Here is a 20,497-nt window from a genome sequence, read left to right as displayed (position 1 = left end):
AATTTGTGCATTACTGATCTTTTAGTAAGGAAGAATAAATAAAAAAATCCAAAGTATGCACTGTGGAATTATTTTTAATGTTACATAGTGTACAAATAGTAAAACAGGTTATTACATATAAATGTGTAATCTTTGCTTTTGCTTTAAAAAGGCAGAACAAACATTTATATTTCATAGTTGACTAATAATAAGTGAGAAAGTTTGTGTTATGACATGATAAATTAATGAAATGAATAATGGGCATTAATATTGCATAGCAAAGTAACTATAAACCAGAGTTACTGCTATGTAGAATTTGGTACATACACATATATTACCATAATGTGTCAACTTCACAACATTAATTAACAAAAATTGATTTTATTATTAACTTCATATTATGCAAATCACTTTTCCTTTGGAATTGCATCCATTAGGAGATTTGGAGGAAAAAAAGTGCTGCATTTTTTTTTAAGGTGCCATTCTTTTTTTTTATTTTTTTTATATTACTCATTTCATGTTTCATTGCAGTTTAGTACTCTTCTTCATATATATGAAGAGTGATAGTCAGTGTTAAGAGTGGGGGGGGGGTAATAAAATTCATTCCTAATGCACATGAGTGCATTAAGAATGAATAAACTTTGAGGGCTTGTTTTGAAGGTTGGATAAACAGTAGATTACTTCTTGTTAATGGGTCTCAAGAAAAGGTGTGAGAAAAATTACATAACAGTAACAGAATATCTCTCAGTTTATTAAAACAAGAATTGTGTGGCTATACTCATGTTTAATACTCTTACATATATTCTTTGAATCTCATTTATAGAGTATTATCTTTTTATCTGATATTTATCCTCAAGAGAGTATACAGGGTACTATGAGAGTACTATACTACATGATTAAATTTAAGTTGCAAAAGGGAGTGTCGGCTTAAAAGTAAAACAATGTTCTCCATTTTCAAGAACTATTTAGTAGATGCATTGTCTAAATATATTCCAAGGGTCAGAAGGTTAAATAAGGTAGATGTGAAATGGATTAATAAAGAGATTAAGCATGTGACAGAGAAAGAGTGCATTATGGAGGAAGCATAAGAGAAGTGGTAATAACCAATTCCCTGAGGATTACAAAGACCAGGCAAGGTGGATGACTTGGTTGGTAAGGTAGCAAAAGTGAAGTATGAACAGCAGTTAGCTTATGAAACCAAAAAGAATCCTAAGGAGTTCTTTCAATATGTAGCCAGCAAAAGAAAGAATGATTATGAAAGGATGATATTGATTGAAGAAAATGGTATAAAGACAGCTGCTGCAGAAGATATGGTGGTGATACTTAATGAGCAGTTCATAAAGGTTTTTCAATCTTGTGAATGTGACTTCATGAAGAGATTGAGAGCAGTTGATGATGGGGAGGAGAGACTGACTGTAAATGAGCAAGATATGTATGGGTAGTTGAGCAAACTAGATGTTAATAAGGCTGTGGGACTTGATAATATATCACCATGTATTCTGAAGGAATGTGCTGGGAGTTGATGCCTGCCTTGACCTATTTTTTTAATACGAGTCTTACACTGGGTCAAGTTCCTAAGGAGGGCATGATTGTGCCACTTCATAAAGGAGGTGATAGAACTCAAGTTTCAAACTATAGGCCTATCTGTGTGTCAGGTGTTGTGGTTAAGTTGTTGAAGAGGCTTGTGAGAACTAGGATCCAGAATTGGGTTGACAACAATGGACAGCATGGATTTGCTAAAGGGAGGTCATGTTTTAGTAATCTACTTACTTATTACAATAAGGTGACTGCTTCCTTGGACAGAGGAGAAGGATACACAGTAATATACTTAGATTTAGCAAAGACTTTTGATAGATTACCACATGATAGTCAAACTAGAGTGGATGGAATTGGATATTACTGGATTGGAGACTGGCTATCTGATAAGTATCAACAAATTTTGCATAGGGGAGCGATATCCAGGAAAGGGAAGGTCACTTCCCTTTCCTGTTGACTAAGGTAGCGGTGTGCCTCAGGGTTTTGTTTTAGGGCCATTATTGTTTAACTTGTATATTAATGATATTGGTAAAGATTTGGATGTAGATGTTCAGTTGTTTGCAGTTGATGCAAAGTTGGGACGAGCCATGAAGAGTAGAGAGGATGTTGTGGCCTTACAAGAAGACTTGAATAAATTGAGTGATTGAGCACAGGAATGGGGATGTGAGTTCAGTGTTGTAAAATGTAAGGTTTTAAAATTTGGGAAACAAAGATGGGACGCTGAACTTTTGCTTGGTGAGGATATATTGTCGGAGGTGGAGGAAATAAGAGATCTGTGGGTGACAGTGGATAAGGATCTGAAATTTAGGGGACACATATCCAAAATTGTGAAGACAACACAAAGGCTTCTGGGAATGATGCGGAGGACGCTGACTTCTAGAAGTACGGAGATTCTTGTTCCATTGTATAAGGCTTTGATTAGGCCACACATGGACTATTGTGCCCAGATTTGGTCACCTGGTTTTCAGAAGGGTGAAGAGATGTTGGAAAGGGTCCAGAGGCAACTGACTAAGGTAGTTTCTAACCTCTGGAATGTCGAATATAAGGAAATATTGAGAAGATGCAATTTGCAGAGTCTGGTGGATAGGAGGAAGGGGGGGGGAGATATGATACAGACCTACAAGTTAGTAAGGGATTGTTATAGGATCAGTGTTGGAGAGGTTCTGCAGAAAATAGTGAGAGATCGGGGGAGGGGAGAGAACCAGAGGTCATCCCTGGAAACTGTATAAAGAGGGTGTGAGTAGAGGAGTGAGAATCAGTTCTATTTTCAAGCAGAGTTGTGTATGATTGGAATGCTTTGCCTGAGAGTGTAGTGTCTGCAGAGAATTTGAGTGTGTTTAAAGCACGGTATGATGAGCTGTGTGTATGATAAAAGCACCTCCTAGATGAGCCTTTGACTCCATGAGGGTCTTGGATAATAATAATGATAATGTCAGGTGACTAGCGTGGTGATGGATAGTCCAGTGGTAGGGCTTCTGAGCGTTCTTCCAAATTTAAACCCATAGGAGGAATAGGGTATATTGAAGGGGAAAGAGTAGATTATAGTAGAATATGGTAGAATTATAGTAGAGGTTTGTAGAGGGGACATAGATATAAGGCCAGAAATGGAAAGACCCAATGGCCCTCGAGTACTCTAATAGCATAACTGTCATGAAATAAGAAGAGTTGGCTGATAAGTTCTTATAGGAAAGGTTAAAGCGAGTGGATCTTCCTCAAAGTAGAGAAGAAGAGGATAAATCCCTCTAGGGGACCATGGGAGTTCCACTTTCCTTACAATGAAGATGATTGGCCCTGTTTGTCCACAATCCTTATTCAATATATTTGGACCCCCCCCCTACACACACACACAGGGTTTCCCTATCCGCCACCCAGGGGGCACGCTCTCTAGAGGTTACAGGTTCCCCCGAAAGGATGGAAATCAATATTAGATTATTTTATCTTAAATGAAAAGACATCAGAGTTCTCTTTAGATGTTAGAGTTCACAGAGGATATGAAATAAGTAGTGACCACTTCCTCATGAAAATAAAATTAAGATTACCACCTAAATGGCTACAAATAACAAGAACAGAAAGAAAATTTAAAACATTTGTTTATAAAACTAGATTATTAAATAACACAAATATACAATGGCTATATGAACAAAAAATTAACCGATATTTAGATAAAATAAAACAAAATGAAGAAATAGAAATAAAATGGCTTAATATAAAAACGATACTAAATGCAGCAGCAAATGAAAGCTTAGGAAAGACCAAAATATTCAATAGAAGGAAAAAACTGAAGATATGGGATGATACAATCAAAGAAATAATCAAAATGAACAAAAAAGAAGCCTGTCATAAGGTTAAGCAGTAAAAGATTAGAAGATGAAATAGAATATAAAAGATTCCCAGATGAGTCTTTGACTCCATGAGGTCTTCGGGGTAATAATAATAAAAGAATAAGAGCCATAGCTAAAAGAGAAGTTAGAAAAAGACATAGAGAATCATGGAACAAATTTGTTTCTAATTTAGAACATGATTTATATAAAATAAGACCAATGTATATGAGATTTTGAAACACTTTAAATACAGATACTAAAGAAAACAAAATTAAACACCCAATTGAAATTAGAATTTCTATACAGAATTGTGGACAGATAACTGATAACTGGCAAACACTTAGTGAAAATGAAAAGGAAATAACTAAAGAAGAATTAGAAATCAGCCTGAAAGAAACAAGAAACGGAAAATCACCTGGAGAAGATAAGCTAAGTTCAGAACTATATAAATATGCAGGAACAAGGTTCAAAGAAAGACTCCTATTATTTTTAAATAAACTCTATTCAACTGGTAACTCCCCCAATAGAATGGAAAATAAGCAATTGTAATTCCACTCTCTAAAAAAGATGGCAGAGATGACCATAAAAACTATAGAGGTATATAAATTCCAGTTACAAAATATATAGCAGAATTTTTAAATAACAAACCAATAAAATATTCCGAAAACTTTATTTTAGAAGTTCAGAATGGATTTAGAAAAGGATGATCATGTATAGACTAGGCCTTTTGCCTAAAATTAATAACAGAGAAAAGAAGAGAATACAATTTAGAAACATATATTACATTTATTGACTTTGAAAAAGCATTCGACAAAGTTACAAGAAGCATTTTAATTAACATATTAAAAGAAAGACAAATACCAAATAATATCCTAAAAGCTATTGTAAGTATATATGAAAATAATCAAATACAAATAAGATTAAATCATGAGCTATCATATACGACAGAGATGAACCAAGGAGTCCGACAGGGTCCTCTCTCAGCAACTCTTTTTAATATTTACCTAAATGAAATAATAAAATGGAATAAAAATTTCCATCAAGGTATTAAACTTTCTCCTACTGTGAACTTAAACGCTCTCCTTTTTGCTGATGACCAAATAATAATTACAAATTCTGACGATAACTTATAGAAAGCTATTTTAAATCTATATGAGATATCCAAAGATTATGGAATGATAATATCAACAGAAAAATCCTAAGCTATGGCCTTTAAAGGACAAGATTCAATAAGAACTAAAATAGTAATAGATAACAAGATTTTAGAACAAGTCATTCATTTAACTACCTAGGTTGTATGATTACATATGAAAATGAAAAAGATATAAACCTAAAAATTGCAAAATATTTAAAAATAACAGGTGTAATTAACTATGTTTAAACCGAACCTAGCTCAAAAACAAACCAGACTAAAAGTATACAATACATTATCCCTACCAGTCCTATTGTATGGAAGTGAAATTTGAAGTTTATGAGAAAAACTGCAAAGTATACTCTCTTTGATCACAAAAGAAATGAAGAAATTATGAAAGAATTAAACCAGGAATCAGTAATAGAAAAAATTAAAAAATATAAACATAAATGGATGTATCACGTTCAAAGAATGAAAACAGAAAGATTACCAAAACAAACCTTAAAGTAGAAGCCATTAGGGGAAAGAAAACCAGGATGTCCTCTTAAAAATTCAACGATGACTTCTAAGGCCGGAACAGGCCACTCTAGGTCTAAATCCTTGATGGGCATGATGATGATGAAAAGGGAGTGGTAAGTAAAAGAGTAAGAAGTAAGTTTTTTTGCATGGAGAGTGGTAGCAGCATGAAATACATTGCCTGAGAGGGTAGAATATGCAGATAAGTGGATAAGTTTAAGGAGGGTATGATAGACTTTGTGTTGACCTCCCATGATGAGTTTCGTGACTCCATGGAGGTCAAGAAAATAATAATAAATTTACATTATTGCTAATCTCCTTTCAACAATTTTCGTCCAAATTACTCTTTCACTTGTCAGAACTCCAATGTTGTTGTATCTAACATGTTAGTCTTTCGAGGCACTTCTGACTGAATCATCCACATAGATCTTGGTCTTTTTCTGTGTTTTTCTGGGTCTTTTTCTTGACATCTTAGCCTCAAACACTTGTTTTGCTACCTCTCCTTTCCCATTCTATTTAAGTGATCATACCACCTTAGATTAACCCTAGTCACACACACTCTTGAATGCTGATAATATCAGGTTCTTTTCTAATATCTCCATTTTTAACATGATTCTGCCACTGATGCCATCTGTTTAGTCCCTTAATTTTTCTTATAAATCTCATATTTGTAGTCTCTAATCTTTGATCATGTGCTTTATTCTAACTCAACACCAGATAGATAACTTAAAATTGGTTTAACACTGTCTTCTATACTGCTAATTTAGTGTTTTGGCTGATTTCTCTCTTATTCCATATACATTTATTCAACTGGCTCTCCATTATATTATATGCTTATTTTGTTGTCTACTTTTATATTTAATTTTTCACCTTCAGTAAAAACTGTCTAAATAGCTCAAATATTTCACTTTTTTTTTTTTTTTTTTTTTTTTTAATCCATTGAAAATAATTCCTACTTATTTTCATAGTTTTGGTCTTTTTGTTGCTGATTTTCAATGGATAGAAAAAAAAAGTGTCATGTCTTTAAGGAGTACATCATCTGCATAAAGGGCAAATATAAAAAAAACAAACAGCTAAGTTTGATATCTCTGATTCTAATAATGCAATTCATATAGGTGGCAAATAAGATATAAGAGTATATAAGAGAGAGTAAATAAGAGTAGCAAATAATGTGCACCATTGTTTTACACCTGATTTTACATCAAACCATCTTGCTGTATTTCCTTCAGTTCTGACTGCTGACTTATAACTTAACTTTAGACTATGTATTGCTCTGTAAAATATCCTTTTATGCCATATAATTGTAGTGTTTTGAAAAGATTTCCTCTGGGCACTTTGTTGTATGCCATTTCCAGATCTACAAAGTATGGATCCTTCTTATGTTCCCTTGATTTCTCAACTATTTGTTGTAAAGTGAAAATCTGATCTTGACAACCTCTTTTTGCCTGAGCCCAGCTTGTTCTGCTCTAAATTTTTCTTCCATAATTTTTCTCGGCTTCTTCTCAAGTGTGCTTGTATAAATCTTACCTGGTGCCCTTAGTAGAGAAATTCCTCTGTAATTCTTATATTCAGCTTTATTCTCTTTTTTTACAGATGGGAACTATGAGCTCTATCCCAATCATTTAGAATTCAACTTTCTGGCCAGACCCTCAGATTTATGCATTGTAGTCACAGCAGAACATTTATATCTCCATATTATTGGATATGATAGAATTACTGGAAGTAGCAAAAGGAGGTCATGTGTAGGTTATGCAGGAGTGGTGTGGAGTTATTGAATCCACATGTGACAAGTTATTGACAAAAGAAATGAATATCAAAAACCTCTAGATTAACTTTATTAAGTTTGAAAAGCCTCTTGATTCAATCTTGATATTAACAATTTTTGAAGCTCTAGAAAAAACAAGGGAATTGATGTTGATATAGACACAATCATATACATGCATATCTTGGTCATAGGACACGTTAGGTTCTAGACCACTATTGTATAGCGAATCATTGCCTTTTTTTCTTTTCTTTTTTTCCCCCTCCCACTTGTACATGTGCATGTAATGGAATAAATAAATTTTGAAGCAGTCATATTTGTCCATAAATAATGTAAATAAAGCATTTTTTTAATGTCAGATAAGTAAATGAAAAAGTTATTCTGAGTACTTTTCACTTAAGTTGACATACCAACTAAGTTCTGATAAACACCTAGAACAAAAATGATATTAAAGCAACTGATATAACCACTTTTTTTCTCAGAGGATTGCAAATGATGCCAAATGATCATTTGGCACCCTATAATAATACCTTGTTGGAAGTCAGTAAGCTGAACACGCGTGGCCATGTCTCATGAGAAGACAATACCATACTATATGAATACTATATTGAGTTCCTCAACTGCAGTTTCAAAGAAATTCTGGCACAAGCGATGTTTGCACCAGATTTTTTATCTGCTTCCATCAGCATTCATATAATATAACACTGTTATTCCAGTTATCATAATTGTTCCTAGGTTGTTCTTGAAGAAACTAGAATTGAGAACTGTGTTGATCCAGTTCTGCCATATGATTGAATGGAACATTGAATATTGCAATGTTCCATTTTTGTTGCAGAATGGGTGTCCAGACACTTTTTTCCACATAGAGTGTATATTATGTATGGCAGGGGTTCCCAGCCCTATGCCCGCGGGCACCATGGCGCCCATCGAGCAATTTGTGTGTGCCTGCCGCTGTTCAACCGTGTGCCGTATAGTTTGAAATAATCACACAACAATTCATGGCATGCTATATCACACATGCGTTAATGACACATGACGAGTATTAAACGCATACAATGTAAAGTAGACGTGCATTCGAAATTGTTCATTCCAGATTAAGAACTGGAATATCATCATATTCTCCTAATTATGAAGCACTGGCCCAATGAAATGCAATGCCAAAGATCACACTAACTTACACATATATATTTAAATTTTTATATAATGTAAACTTTTAAGTAATAAAACATTTGATTATAATGTAAACTTTGTATGTATTCATTTAACAAAAGAATTCAAAAATTTGCTTGAAAGAAATAGATGGTGCCCGTCGCCCTACCGGTATTTTGAATGTGCTCTAAGAAACAAAAAGGTTGGAAACCCCTGATCTATGGTATTATGCATGGTTTACTTATCATTTGAAATGGCCTTTCTTTGCCTTTGCAGTTATGTGTATCGTTTCTTTTTGACATCATTCCCACCCTGTTTCTTGTATTTTATTTGTGCTTGTTATATGGTTTAAGATTTGGTTTACTATAAACCTTAAAACATTAATATGTATATTCAGATATACTAATATGAGATATTAATTTTGTTGGTTAGTGACTTCTGTCCTTTACCTGCTTAAAAAATCATCTCTGTACTGGATAAGATTTTTATCAGTTCATTTTCTTCACTGGCAATGTTTTGCAAGGTGAACTTTTAAGTAATTCTTTTGTAAAGGTTAGATTATTAATACTTTATATTACTGAAAATTATTATTATTATTGTTAGATTATTATATTATATAGAAAATAATAATTATTATTATGATTATTATATTTTTAAATTTTTTTCACAGGACAGATTGCACATATTTAGTTTATTTTGAATATTTTAGGTAAATAACATTAAACTGTTCCTAAATTTCACAACAAATGTTAATTCTTGAAGCAACTTGAGATGCAGTATATCATAGTCTGGAAACATAAACAAGAAAAGCATTTTGAACTTTTCATTCATTTCATCAAAATGAATTTGATTTGAAAATATTTCCCAGCAGACATTTCAGTGTTGCAGAAACTTTTTGAACATGTTAAAGATGATTGCATTTAATCCATGAGGAGAGCATAGAAGAAGTATTATACAATACGTAGTCCTCAATGAAAGCCAGTATTTTTATTTGGATGGGACAGTCCTGTCCTGTCCTGTCAGGTGTCTTCTCCCTCCAGGAAATTGACTACTATGTGTCTCCATTATGTCCTATTCTGCACCTCTGCTGCTGCATTCCTCATATGAGAGATAGGTCCAGTCTTCTATATTTTTCATCCACTCCAGTCTTTGTCTTTCTCTTTCCCTCAACAGCTCCTTCGAGAAGTGTCCTTTGTAGGCAGTTATTTCTCAGAATATGTCCAAAATATCTGACTTTTCTCTTTTTAATTTCTTTTATCAGGCTCCTGTTTATGCCTGCCATCTCTAGTACCTCTTCATTTGTCTTTTTGTCTTTCCATGATATTCTCATAATTCTTCGCAGCATCCACATTTCAAAGGCCTCCAGTAAATAATCATAATGTATCATTTTAGATAACAGAACATTCCCAACATTTCATGGGGGGAAAGAAGCATCCATGGTGCGAAAGTGACTGTGCATACAGCAATGTGATATCATGGTTTAATTGGACATGCCTTCTTCAATGAACCTAAATTCAATGCTTGTATATCCTGCAGAATGCCATCACTGTTGAAATGAATGATAGCTTAGCTCCTGAATATCCAGTGGCTTATGTTACACATTGTGAATGTATGTTAGATTTTCTACCTGCTTCCATCAGCCTTCATGTAATATAACACTGTTATTCCAGTTATAACACCTGTTATTCCAGTCTTCACGTAATATAACACTGTTATAATTGTTCCTAGGTTGTTCTTGAAGAAAACTGAAATTGAGAGCTGTGTTGATCCATTTCTGCCATGTGATTGATGATGTTTTACAGAATTGTTAATAAAAATGGAGTACATAAACATTGCTACCATAAAAATATTTTCCAAGGATTTTGGGCATCAAAATCCTTGGTAAATACTTAACTTCTAACTGTTATAGAGTTTAGCATAAATAATTTTTTTAAATGAAAAATTTCAGTGTATTAATATTTGGTGTCACCCTGTATATAATAAATATGAAAGGGATAAGATAAATTTCATAAAAGAGTGATTAAAAAAGTAATTTTTTCTTGCTTTATTTTAAAAATAAACTATTACTTAATAATTACTCTTATAAGAAGCTTAAATTACTATATAAATGATTAACACATACTTGCTTATAATATTAAACCACTTTTTTTTCTTTTTTTTTTATTAGGAAGGCACAGAACCACTCTTCACAAAAGAAAAGGGAACAGCAAAATCAGATACTGAGCCTGATAGTGTTATAAATTCTACAATTAAAGAAGAAAAAATTAGCAATCTTTATTTATATGGTTTGATGTGGGCTTGCATCCTAGCAGAAATTTGGTGCCACTTGTGGTTACTTCATCTTCTGACCCTTCCATTGCTATATATCGTATTTAAACGAATTGGTTAGTTTGATGAACTTGAGTAAAATATAAATATATGCTTTTGAATTAGTTAATTTGATTTCTGTCATTAAATGGCTCTAACAGTGATGCATTTAAAGTAAACAAATATTAAATCAAGAGTCAGTTTTTCTTAAAAGGAACTGAATGTGAATTATAGAATTCTGCAATTTATTCAACAAACTTCATGAGCAATGACTTATAAACCAGTGTTTCTTAAACTTTCTTTTGAAGTGTTTCTTTTTTTTTTTTTTTTTTGTGCATTTTGCTAAATGCTAAAGCTCCATATGCAAATTATTCTGGGACTCTGTTGAATGGAATTTACTGAACTTTGGAATCCAATCCTTACAAAAGAAACATCCAGTGGTTTATGTAAGATGGTTCCAGTAAATTTATCATGCCAACCAATGAACGTGTGTATGGAAATGATTATGCATTGCTGAATACAATTTCCAAGGTTCCATATTCGAATGGATTGGTAATGACATTACACAATAGTAACTGTGGGACCAAGGGGATGATGAAATCAATGCACACAAATGCCAGAAGTATCAGAAATAAGAGAGAGAAGTTTTTGCATTGGTCAGCTCAACTTGGCCAAATATTATAGGCATCATCAAGACCTGGTTGACAGAAAACGATTAAGTTATGGCATAGGATGTAAGGATTATTATATTTTCAGGGAGGATAGAGGGAATAGGACAGGAGGTAGAATATTGCTGATGAAGAACTACAACCAACAAAATTAGAAATTAAAGATGATCTTAAGTCTGTGTGTGTGTGGGGGGGGGGAATGGTTCATTTGCGTATGTCTGATTTGAGCTTGAGGCCAATAGGCAAACTATGTTGTTGGTTGATGCTTCTGCAGACCAGGGAATTCACAGGAAGATGTAGATGCAATGCATTGACAGATTAGCACAATGACTGCATGATCTGAAAGTTGGGTTAGAAATAAAGCACTTGATATAAGACTAGAGCCATGAGATATGAGGGTTCTGAGAAAAATTAGGATAGTGAACAGATCGCATCAATGGCAGAATCATATTAAAAATTAACAATTATTATATGGTTTGATGTGAGCTCAACTGTAGATTGGAGGGAGGAAAGGTTGCATGGCAAGATGGAAGTGGAATTTTTACAGTTGCTAAGGAATAATTATCTGAAACAACATGTTATAGAGTGGAACAGGGATTTGAGACTGGATTTGTAATAGCATCAGAACCATCATATTCATAACCAAGGTTTATGGTTATGGATGTAACCAACTTCCCAGAACAAGATGCAGTCTTGTTCTGGGAAGTTGCTAAGCATGTGAAATTCTTTGCCAAGAAAGGAGGGAGGAAAGGTCGCATGATTACCAGCTTTATGTTGAATAAAGCTGTAATTATGATAGATTTAGTAGAAATCTTGGATCAGTGTGTGCATGGAAAGGTCAAGATGTTTGAGAGAAGTAGTATTAGACTGCATACTCAAGGTCAGCAGGATAAACCAAGTGGGGATTATGTGGATGAGTAGAGATATAAAGCAAGAGTTGCAAGAAAAAAAAGAAAACACTGTGTAGAAAATATGAAGAAAAAAGTGATCAGCATGCTCATGAGCAGTACAAAGTGCAAGCAAGAAGAGTGACTGGTACAGTAAGAAAGGCCAAATCAGATTATGAGAGAAAATTAACTGAGCATGGCAAAGTAAATTTAAAAGTTTTTTCATTATGTAGCAAGTAGAAGGAAAAATAACTAGGGAAAGATGACTTTAATCATTGCTGATGGTAGGACAGGCAAAAGAAATAGTTGTGTTGCTGAGTGATCATTTGGCAAAAGTGTATTATCCAGGTGGAGATTTTGTGGTTGCTAATGTGACAGAGATGCATCTCAAAATTGAGGTACATGAACAAGAAGTGTTCAGCATATTGAAAAATATCACTGTAAATACAGTAGTGGGCCTGAATGGCATGTCAGTCCATGTACTATGTTAGCGTGCAATAGAATTGGTGTTTGCCTCTGATGAAGATGTTCAGATAACATCACCATGATAACAAGAATCTAAGAGAGTGGGAAGAGGGGGGTAAGATAGCTTCATTATGTAAAGGTGACTCTAAGACAGAAGTAGCAAACTACATCAGAAGTATAAATTAAATATATGAAGAAGTTATATTCTTGGTTTAATCCTTTATCCAAGTGGGAGCAAACAAAGTTTGTGTGTGAAGCATCTTCATAACTGGGCTACGTGTATAGAGATAATGATTTCACATCAACTTAGTGCCTTAGTGCTGAGTAGGATAAAAATGGATATTACATTAAAAAGAACAGTATGTAAGAAAGCTCTTTTGAGTAGCTTTAAAGATAAACTGTAGACTAGACTATACAAACATTATTGAAGAATATTTGGAGCAGTTTGAAAACAGAAACCAAACCCTGGAGTCTCATTGGCAAACTCTGAAGAAGACAGGAGGTATATGGTGCATTGTCTGTAAGGATAGATAAATAAGAACCCCGTGGTAGACACAAGAAGTAAAAGTTCCAAGCAAATAAGTTGGCAGATTCCTTACAAGAATACAGAGAAACATGTAAGAGAGTTAAGCTATATGTAAAAGGAGCTAAACAAAAATCATGGGAAGACTTTGGTAAGAATATAGAAAATAATTTCTGGTAAAAAGTGGCAAAATGTTCTAGAGACTATTGAAAAAGCTTAGAAATGGAGAAAGAGTAAAAGGAATCAAAGATCATAAAGGTGACATGAAAACTGAAGATAAAGATATCCTAGATGTTTGGAGTTATTACTTTGAAAGATTATTAAACAAAACAAGCAGTGACAAAACCATATAGAAAGAGGAGTACATATCAATACTTGAGGTAGAAAAAACTATCAAAAACTGGAAAGTATCTGGAATAGATGATATTCTTCCAGAAATGCTTAAGTATGGAGGTATAAAAGTTTCTCAGTGGCTATACTGTATAATTCAGAGGGCCTGATCAAAAGATTGAATTCCACATGATTGGAATAGAGATCTAATAGATCCCATCTATAAAAAAGAGAAAAAAGCTGAATATGAGAATTACAGATAAATTTCTCTACTAAGTGCTTCAGGTAAGGATTTATTATTATTATATGACACCTCCAGGGAGTCCAAAGACTCATCGAGGGAGAGTGTGCCATTAGCATCAAATGATTGATCCCTTCCAAGTACTAACCGCGCTCAAACTTGCTTAACTTTTTGCTGAGTCATTAGTAGCAGAGGTGCTACCAATCGACCAACCTTTGCTGGCTTATGCAAGCATACTTCAAAAGAGGTTGAGAAAGATTGTGGAAGAGAAACTTTGAGAAGAACAAGCTGGGTTCACGCTAAATAGAGGTTGTCAAGATCAGATTTTCACTTTACGACAGACAGTTGAAAAATCATGAGAATATGACAAGGATCTCTACATAAGTTTTGTAGATCTGGAAAAGGCATATGACAAAGTGCCCAGAGAAAAGCTTTTCAAAACACTACAAATTATGGGGTAAATGGAACTTTATATAGAGCAATACATAGTCTATATTTAGATTGTAAGTCAGCAGTTAGAATTGAAGGTTATACAGGAAGGTGGTTTGATGTAAAATCAGGTGTGCGACAAGGATATAAATTATCCACATTCTTCTTCATCATCTATGTGGATCATATTAGGGAAAAAAATGGCATTAGGCTTGATATTAGAATTGGAGATTAAACTTAGCTCTTTGCTTTATGCAGCTGTACTCCTAAACATATCTAGTGCAAGTCTCTAAGATTCTCTTACTAAATTAAATAATAGCTGCTGTAACACATTTGGCATGAAAATCAGCAATAAAAAGACAAACTATGAAAATAGGCAGGAACATAGAAAACTTTGTTCTGAAGGGAAAGCATATAGAACAAGTAAAATATTTCAAGTGTTTAGGCACAGTTCTTAGCAAAGATGACAAGCTAGTATGGTGGGTAGCCAAATGTGAATAACTTTATATGGAATAAGACAGAAATTAACTAAAGCACTAAACTAGCAGTATACAAGGCAGTGCTCAGACCAGTTTTAAGTTATGGATCTGAAAGTTAGGTTAGAAATAAAGCACTTGATATAAGACTAGAGCCATGAGATATGAGGGTTCTGAGAAGAATTAGGAGAGTGAACAGATGGCATCAATGGCAGAATCATATTAAAAATTAAGATATTAGAAAGGAACTTGACATTGTTAGCATTCAAAAATGTGTAAGTAGAGCCCATCTAAGTTAGTATGGCCACTTAAATAGAACAGGCAAGGAAAGTTAGAAAAACAGGTTTTTGATGCCAGGAAAGAGACTTTTTGGAGCAAGACCAAGATCTAGGTGGATTGATTCAGTCAGAAATGCCTTAGAGGCACAATCATCAACAGAAAATTGTTGATGATGACTTCACATGAATTGTGAAACCATCATCATGGTACTATCCAGATCAGTTTCAACCTTTATTGTAGTCTCATTGATGGTCTATATTACTTCAACTTTGGTATCTCCCACAGAGATACCAAGGTTGAAGTAATATAGAAATCATATATTTTCCACATACAAGTAGTGAGGAGGTGTGTCACCTTATTATTAAAATACTCTGGATCAGAGGTAGATGTTAAATGTTTTTTTTCATTGGTTGTCCAAATGTAAGCAAAGTTTGCACATGAAGTATATTCACAACTGGGCTACTTGTATATAGAGGCTAATGATATTTCATTAGCCTCTATATACAATTATATCATTTTATTTATTTGTTTAATAAAAATTAAAACGTTTTAATTTTTATCCACAAAATTAAATTTTTTATCTATATATCCAGCCTGGTTGGCCGACTCTCTAGCCAAAAGGCTGCGAGTTCGAATCGCGCAGTGGGCATGGATGTTTGTGCTTGTCTGTGAAATTACTAGTGGTAATGGTCGGCGGGTGACAGCGTTGGTGTAGATGATGATGATAATTGTAGTTGTGGTTGGTGAAGACGAAATACCTGGAGGTGTTATGTAATAATAATATCGACAAGCTTTATGTGTTCATTGTACATCACATAGTTTGAATTTGGCACTTGGAAATGCTATATCTGTGACAAATAAGAAATTGCATTGGCATAATTGTAAAGGTAAACAATTTCTTCAATTACCCCTAAAAGACAGGACATCCTTGTTGTTTATAATATTATAATATTAATATCTTTTAAGATTTATAATATCTTTATTTAGCTTGCAAAAAATATTTGCATGTACCTTACCATAAATCTGACAGTGCCCTCTTAATTGCCCTAAATTTTGTTGATGATGTTGTCATGGTGTTGTGGCTCAATTAAATACTGTTCGTGAAACACCAGATTCTTCATTTAAAGATGTTTACAATGAAGCATGTATAAAAGCCAATAATTTTAATATTGACATTAAAAAGCCAAGGACTTCATCAAAACAAACATTAAGTTCCAATGTTCCAGCCGATTCTGTAGAAGAGTATTTCATGAGAACTATTTCATTCCATTTATTGACGAAATATTGACTCAACTTCATGAACGTTTCACTCGGCACCGCAACATTTTCAAATATATTTTTTTCTCTTCTACCAAATGGAAAAGATGCTCTAACAGCAAGTGCAGTGGAAGATTTTCGTCAATTGTGTGAATTTTATGCTGGTGATTTGCCTTATACAAATCCAGCAATTTTGAACGGCGAATTCAAGTTGTGGTACAAAAAATTTGAAAAACCGTTTGCAATAGCTCCATGCAAAAATGCCATTGATGCAGTTTCAAAGTGTGACAAAATGATATGTTCTAACATCTATAACTTATTAAAAATATTTGCAACGCTTCTGGTAACAACATGCATCAGTGAAAGGTCATTTTCTAACTTACACCTTTTAAAAACCTATTTAAGATCTACCATGACACAATCACGATTGAACAGACTGGCTTTGCTATATATATACACACAGAGAGAGATTAATGTAACCACGACTGAAATAATTCAAGAGCTTTGTAAAAAGAAAAAACTGAATTTTATTTTTTAAATAACTTTTTATGATCACCTAATGAATTTTATTGAATGAATGAAATTTAACGAATTTTAGTTGAATGGATAAAAATATTTTTAATGCGAATTCATTGTATTAAAAATATTTTTATCCGTTCAAACCCCCCCCCCCCCCCCCCCAAGATTAAATCCTGGGTGCGCCACTGCTTAAAACTGTGCAATAAAGTTATTAGATTATCTGTATAATATGAAATATTTTGCTGACATAGTATGATGTAAAGTTTCCATGGAAATAATGGATTCTTTTTGTGGCAAAGTGATCAGTATGTATTTCACTGTCAGTAGCTCAGATGTTGTAGCACAGGCAAAATATGTTTTGTTTAATGTTTTGAGTCTAACTTAATCTTCTTGAAATATCCAAGATAGAATGCACAGTCTTGCAATGCCTAACTAGGATTAAGAAAATCCTAGTTAGGCACTTCATCAAGAAAATCCTCTACATACATTTCATCTGAATCACCTAAATAATATTTTATCTGCCTAGTACTTTCACATTGGTGGACCTGTTAGCTAGCCAACAGAAATTAAAACAAAGTTTCATTTCCCAGTGTAATGCTATTGCTTTATTTTTTAAAATAAAGTGGCTAAACACTTATCCATGAGATCCCAATTTAAATTTTGTATCATTTCTTCATTTTGAGGGTGCTATTTTAAAATGATTATTTCACAGAATTATGCAGATTAATAAGATCTGGCTAATGTGTCCAGAGGGAAGGGGAAACTGAGTCATGCTGCATGACTCAGTTTCCCTTCATGTATGTGGCTCAGCAAAAATGTATTACTCTAAGACTTCATGTCTCTCAGTTTCAACAAATGTTAAAGCAGCAGTTATGAAAAGTCAAGCAAAGAGAAAATAGAGTATATGTCGAAATGACCAACTCTCCAGAGTTTAGTGATGTCCATTTCCAGTCTGCTACACTATTGCTTTCTTTTCTTAACATAAGCCATTTGTGTTTCTGAGGTGTCATTTCGGCATATATTAACTAGATTAGATTAGAGTTATCATATGCATATGATAACTCTAATCAAATTTGCTTAAAATATTTTCTGCACAACTGAAAATTATGTAACCTGAATATAAATAATATAATAATTCTTGTTAGGATACTAGCAAAAATGTAAATATTTTTAATCTTTAATTTTAATATTAATGAATATTTATTAATCTTTTTATTTTATAGCCAGGTAGCAAAAATTGAGCTTGCTTTTGAACTTAAAAAAGTTTTAAAAGTGATTGAGCTTGTGAGAATGCAACTTTGTCATGAAAGTTATCTCAGTATTACACTAATTAAGGCAAAGAATTCTGGCCAGAAACCTGTATATTTGTCTTCTGATTTCTGGTGTCAACCTTTATTGAGGGTCTCATTATTGGGAACCAGACCCAGACCCAGGAAGATACCTGGGTCAGGTTGTTGAATTAATGCAGAAATCATAAATGGCAAGATATTCTGGAAGTTGTTGAAGAAGACTCAGAAGTGGAGGAAAGAGTGCTGTAAAAGGAATTAGAGATGATAAAGGTGACATGAAAACAGGAGAAAAAGATATCCTTGAGGTATCAGGTAATTACTTTGAAAAACTGCTAAATGAAACAAGCAGTGATGACAGCACAGTGTCCTTATTATTAAAATACTTTAGAAAAGAGATTGTCGTAGAGATATTTTTCACTTGGTAATGAAGTAAATATTATACTTTACAATAAATCAGATTCTTGTTTATTTCTTTATCCAAGTAGCAAACAGTTTACATATGAAGTATCTTCATATATATATATATATATATATATATATATATATATATATATATTGTTTGCTGATTTCTGCCTTGGTATCTTCCTAGGTCAGGCTCCCAGTTATGAGACCTCAATAAAGATCAGAACTGTTTGGGTAGTGACCCCTTTCTTATAATGCATAGCAATATACATGTCAAACAGGAAGTTTTTTTTTTCTTTCCCATTATGGGATACTAAAGCAAATTGGTGTGAAGTCAACAGCCTCTATATACAAGTAGCCTAGATGTGAAGAAACTTCACATGTAAACTTTGTTTTCTTATACTTGGATAAAGAATTAAACAAGAATATAATTTCTTGTAAACTATAATTTTCTTTGTAACCAAGTGAAAAATCTTTTACAGTTAATGACAGAATTTATCTTTAGACAAAAAGAGAACACAGCTAAACATAAGGTAAGTTTTTAGAATTTTAGGCAGAATGTGAAAGATCACATACATATACTCAGTATCAATTTATGGCAATATGGCAAAATAGTAACAATATAAGATTAAGTAACGACTTTGGTTTAAGCAAGTTAAATGATGGTATTTTTAATATAAAAATAATACTTCTAAATTTTTGGACATTAATATGTTTTGATTTATATATATAAAAGACAATCCTAATAAACTTAATCCCCTGTATAAGCTTTGCCAGCCTTTCATAAACATCCATTCCATAAGTGGGATTCAGACCTGCAACATTTCAGTAAATAAGCATTGGCCTTTACTGACTGGCTTCTGAGACTAACAATTAATTAATTAATTATTGTATGATGATACAGCGGCCGTGAGTTCCCTTTACGGGAACGTACGGCACCATCTCAGTCCTCCAAATTTTATCTGGCCTCCAGAACTGGCATAGCTGACGAATCAGGCCTATGGCTGGGTCAGTATTATTATTATTATGGGTATTATTATTATTATCATGGAGTCAGTAGACTCATCGTGGGAGACCCAAACTATCAAAACAATATCTATCATCTCTTCTTGAATTCATTTACAGATGAAGAACTCACAACTGAGTCAGGCAATGCATTCCTTTTCCTTAATTTCCAGGAATGACCTCTTGTTCTTCCATCACTATCACACAGCTGAAACATTTCCTCTGCATCAATCTTATAAAAACCTTTTAGTAATTTAAATGTTTCTATCATATCCCTTCTTCTCTGCCTATCAACCAACCTCTGCAATCCACAAGTTCTCAATCTATCAATGTAGGGAGCATTTTTTACATCACTCACCAACTCAGTCACTCTCCTCTCAACCCTCTCCACAACCTCCTCATCTCCAAGAAATCCAGGTAACAGCCCTGAGCACAGTGTGGAAGTATCAATGCCTTATAAAGGGAATAATAACCTCTTTATCTCTGGATGTTAGTGTGTTCCTCAATAACCAAGTAATCTTATGTGCAATCTTGGACACCTTAGCAATGTGTCCCCTGAACTTCATCTCCCTATCCACCAACATCCCCCAGTCCCTTGTCTCATCAATCTCCTGGAGTACTGTTCCATCAGTGTAGTACACAGCTGGTAATCTTTTAATTCAAAATCCTTTCTTTTAGTATTACACGGTGATCAGCATTCATTTTAGAAATTATGAACTTTACAACCGTGTTATAAATAACTCTTTTAATATCCCGACGTTTCGATCTTCATATTAAGATCATCATCTGGAGCATATACAAATATACAGGACAAGCTAAGTTACATCACATACAGTAAGCTAGAGAAACAATGAATTGATCAAAAGTGGCATGACCTCTAGTGAAAAAAAAAAAAATTAATTATTTATAAACTACATCAAGCTAAATTCTATTTATGATAACATGAATAAACATTCTTTCTTACTGATAGTTTTCTTTCAGTAACAATGATGTCCTATTTTTAGCATTACAATTGTTATTTTTAA

At 33.5% G+C, this 20,497-nt stretch overlaps 1 protein-coding gene across 2 annotated transcripts in view; it reads left to right on the top strand.

Annotated features, from left to right (window-relative positions):
* LOC150100223 (transmembrane protein 245) overlaps positions 1–20,497 on the top strand; it is a 282,836-nt gene that overhangs the window by 35,000 nt on the left and 227,339 nt on the right. For both annotated transcript variants that reach the window (XR_016549228.1, XM_090402358.1), the window contains exon 4: positions 10,563–10,779. Coding sequence is in view for 1 of the 2 variants with exons in the window: in XM_090402358.1 (XP_090258484.1) it covers positions 10,563–10,779 (217 nt within the window). In the remaining variant the exon portion in view is untranslated. The remainder of the gene's footprint in view (positions 1–10,562; positions 10,780–20,497) is intronic.

This window comes from Typopeltis vanoorti, chromosome 13, assembly GCF_054136105.1.
Source record: "Typopeltis vanoorti isolate ZY-2024b chromosome 13, IOZ_Tvanoo_1.0, whole genome shotgun sequence".
NCBI lineage: Eukaryota > Metazoa > Arthropoda > Arachnida > Uropygi > Thelyphonidae > Typopeltis > Typopeltis vanoorti.
Note: the sequence above shows the minus strand (reverse complement) of the source record. Positions and strands in the feature narration are given on the sequence as shown.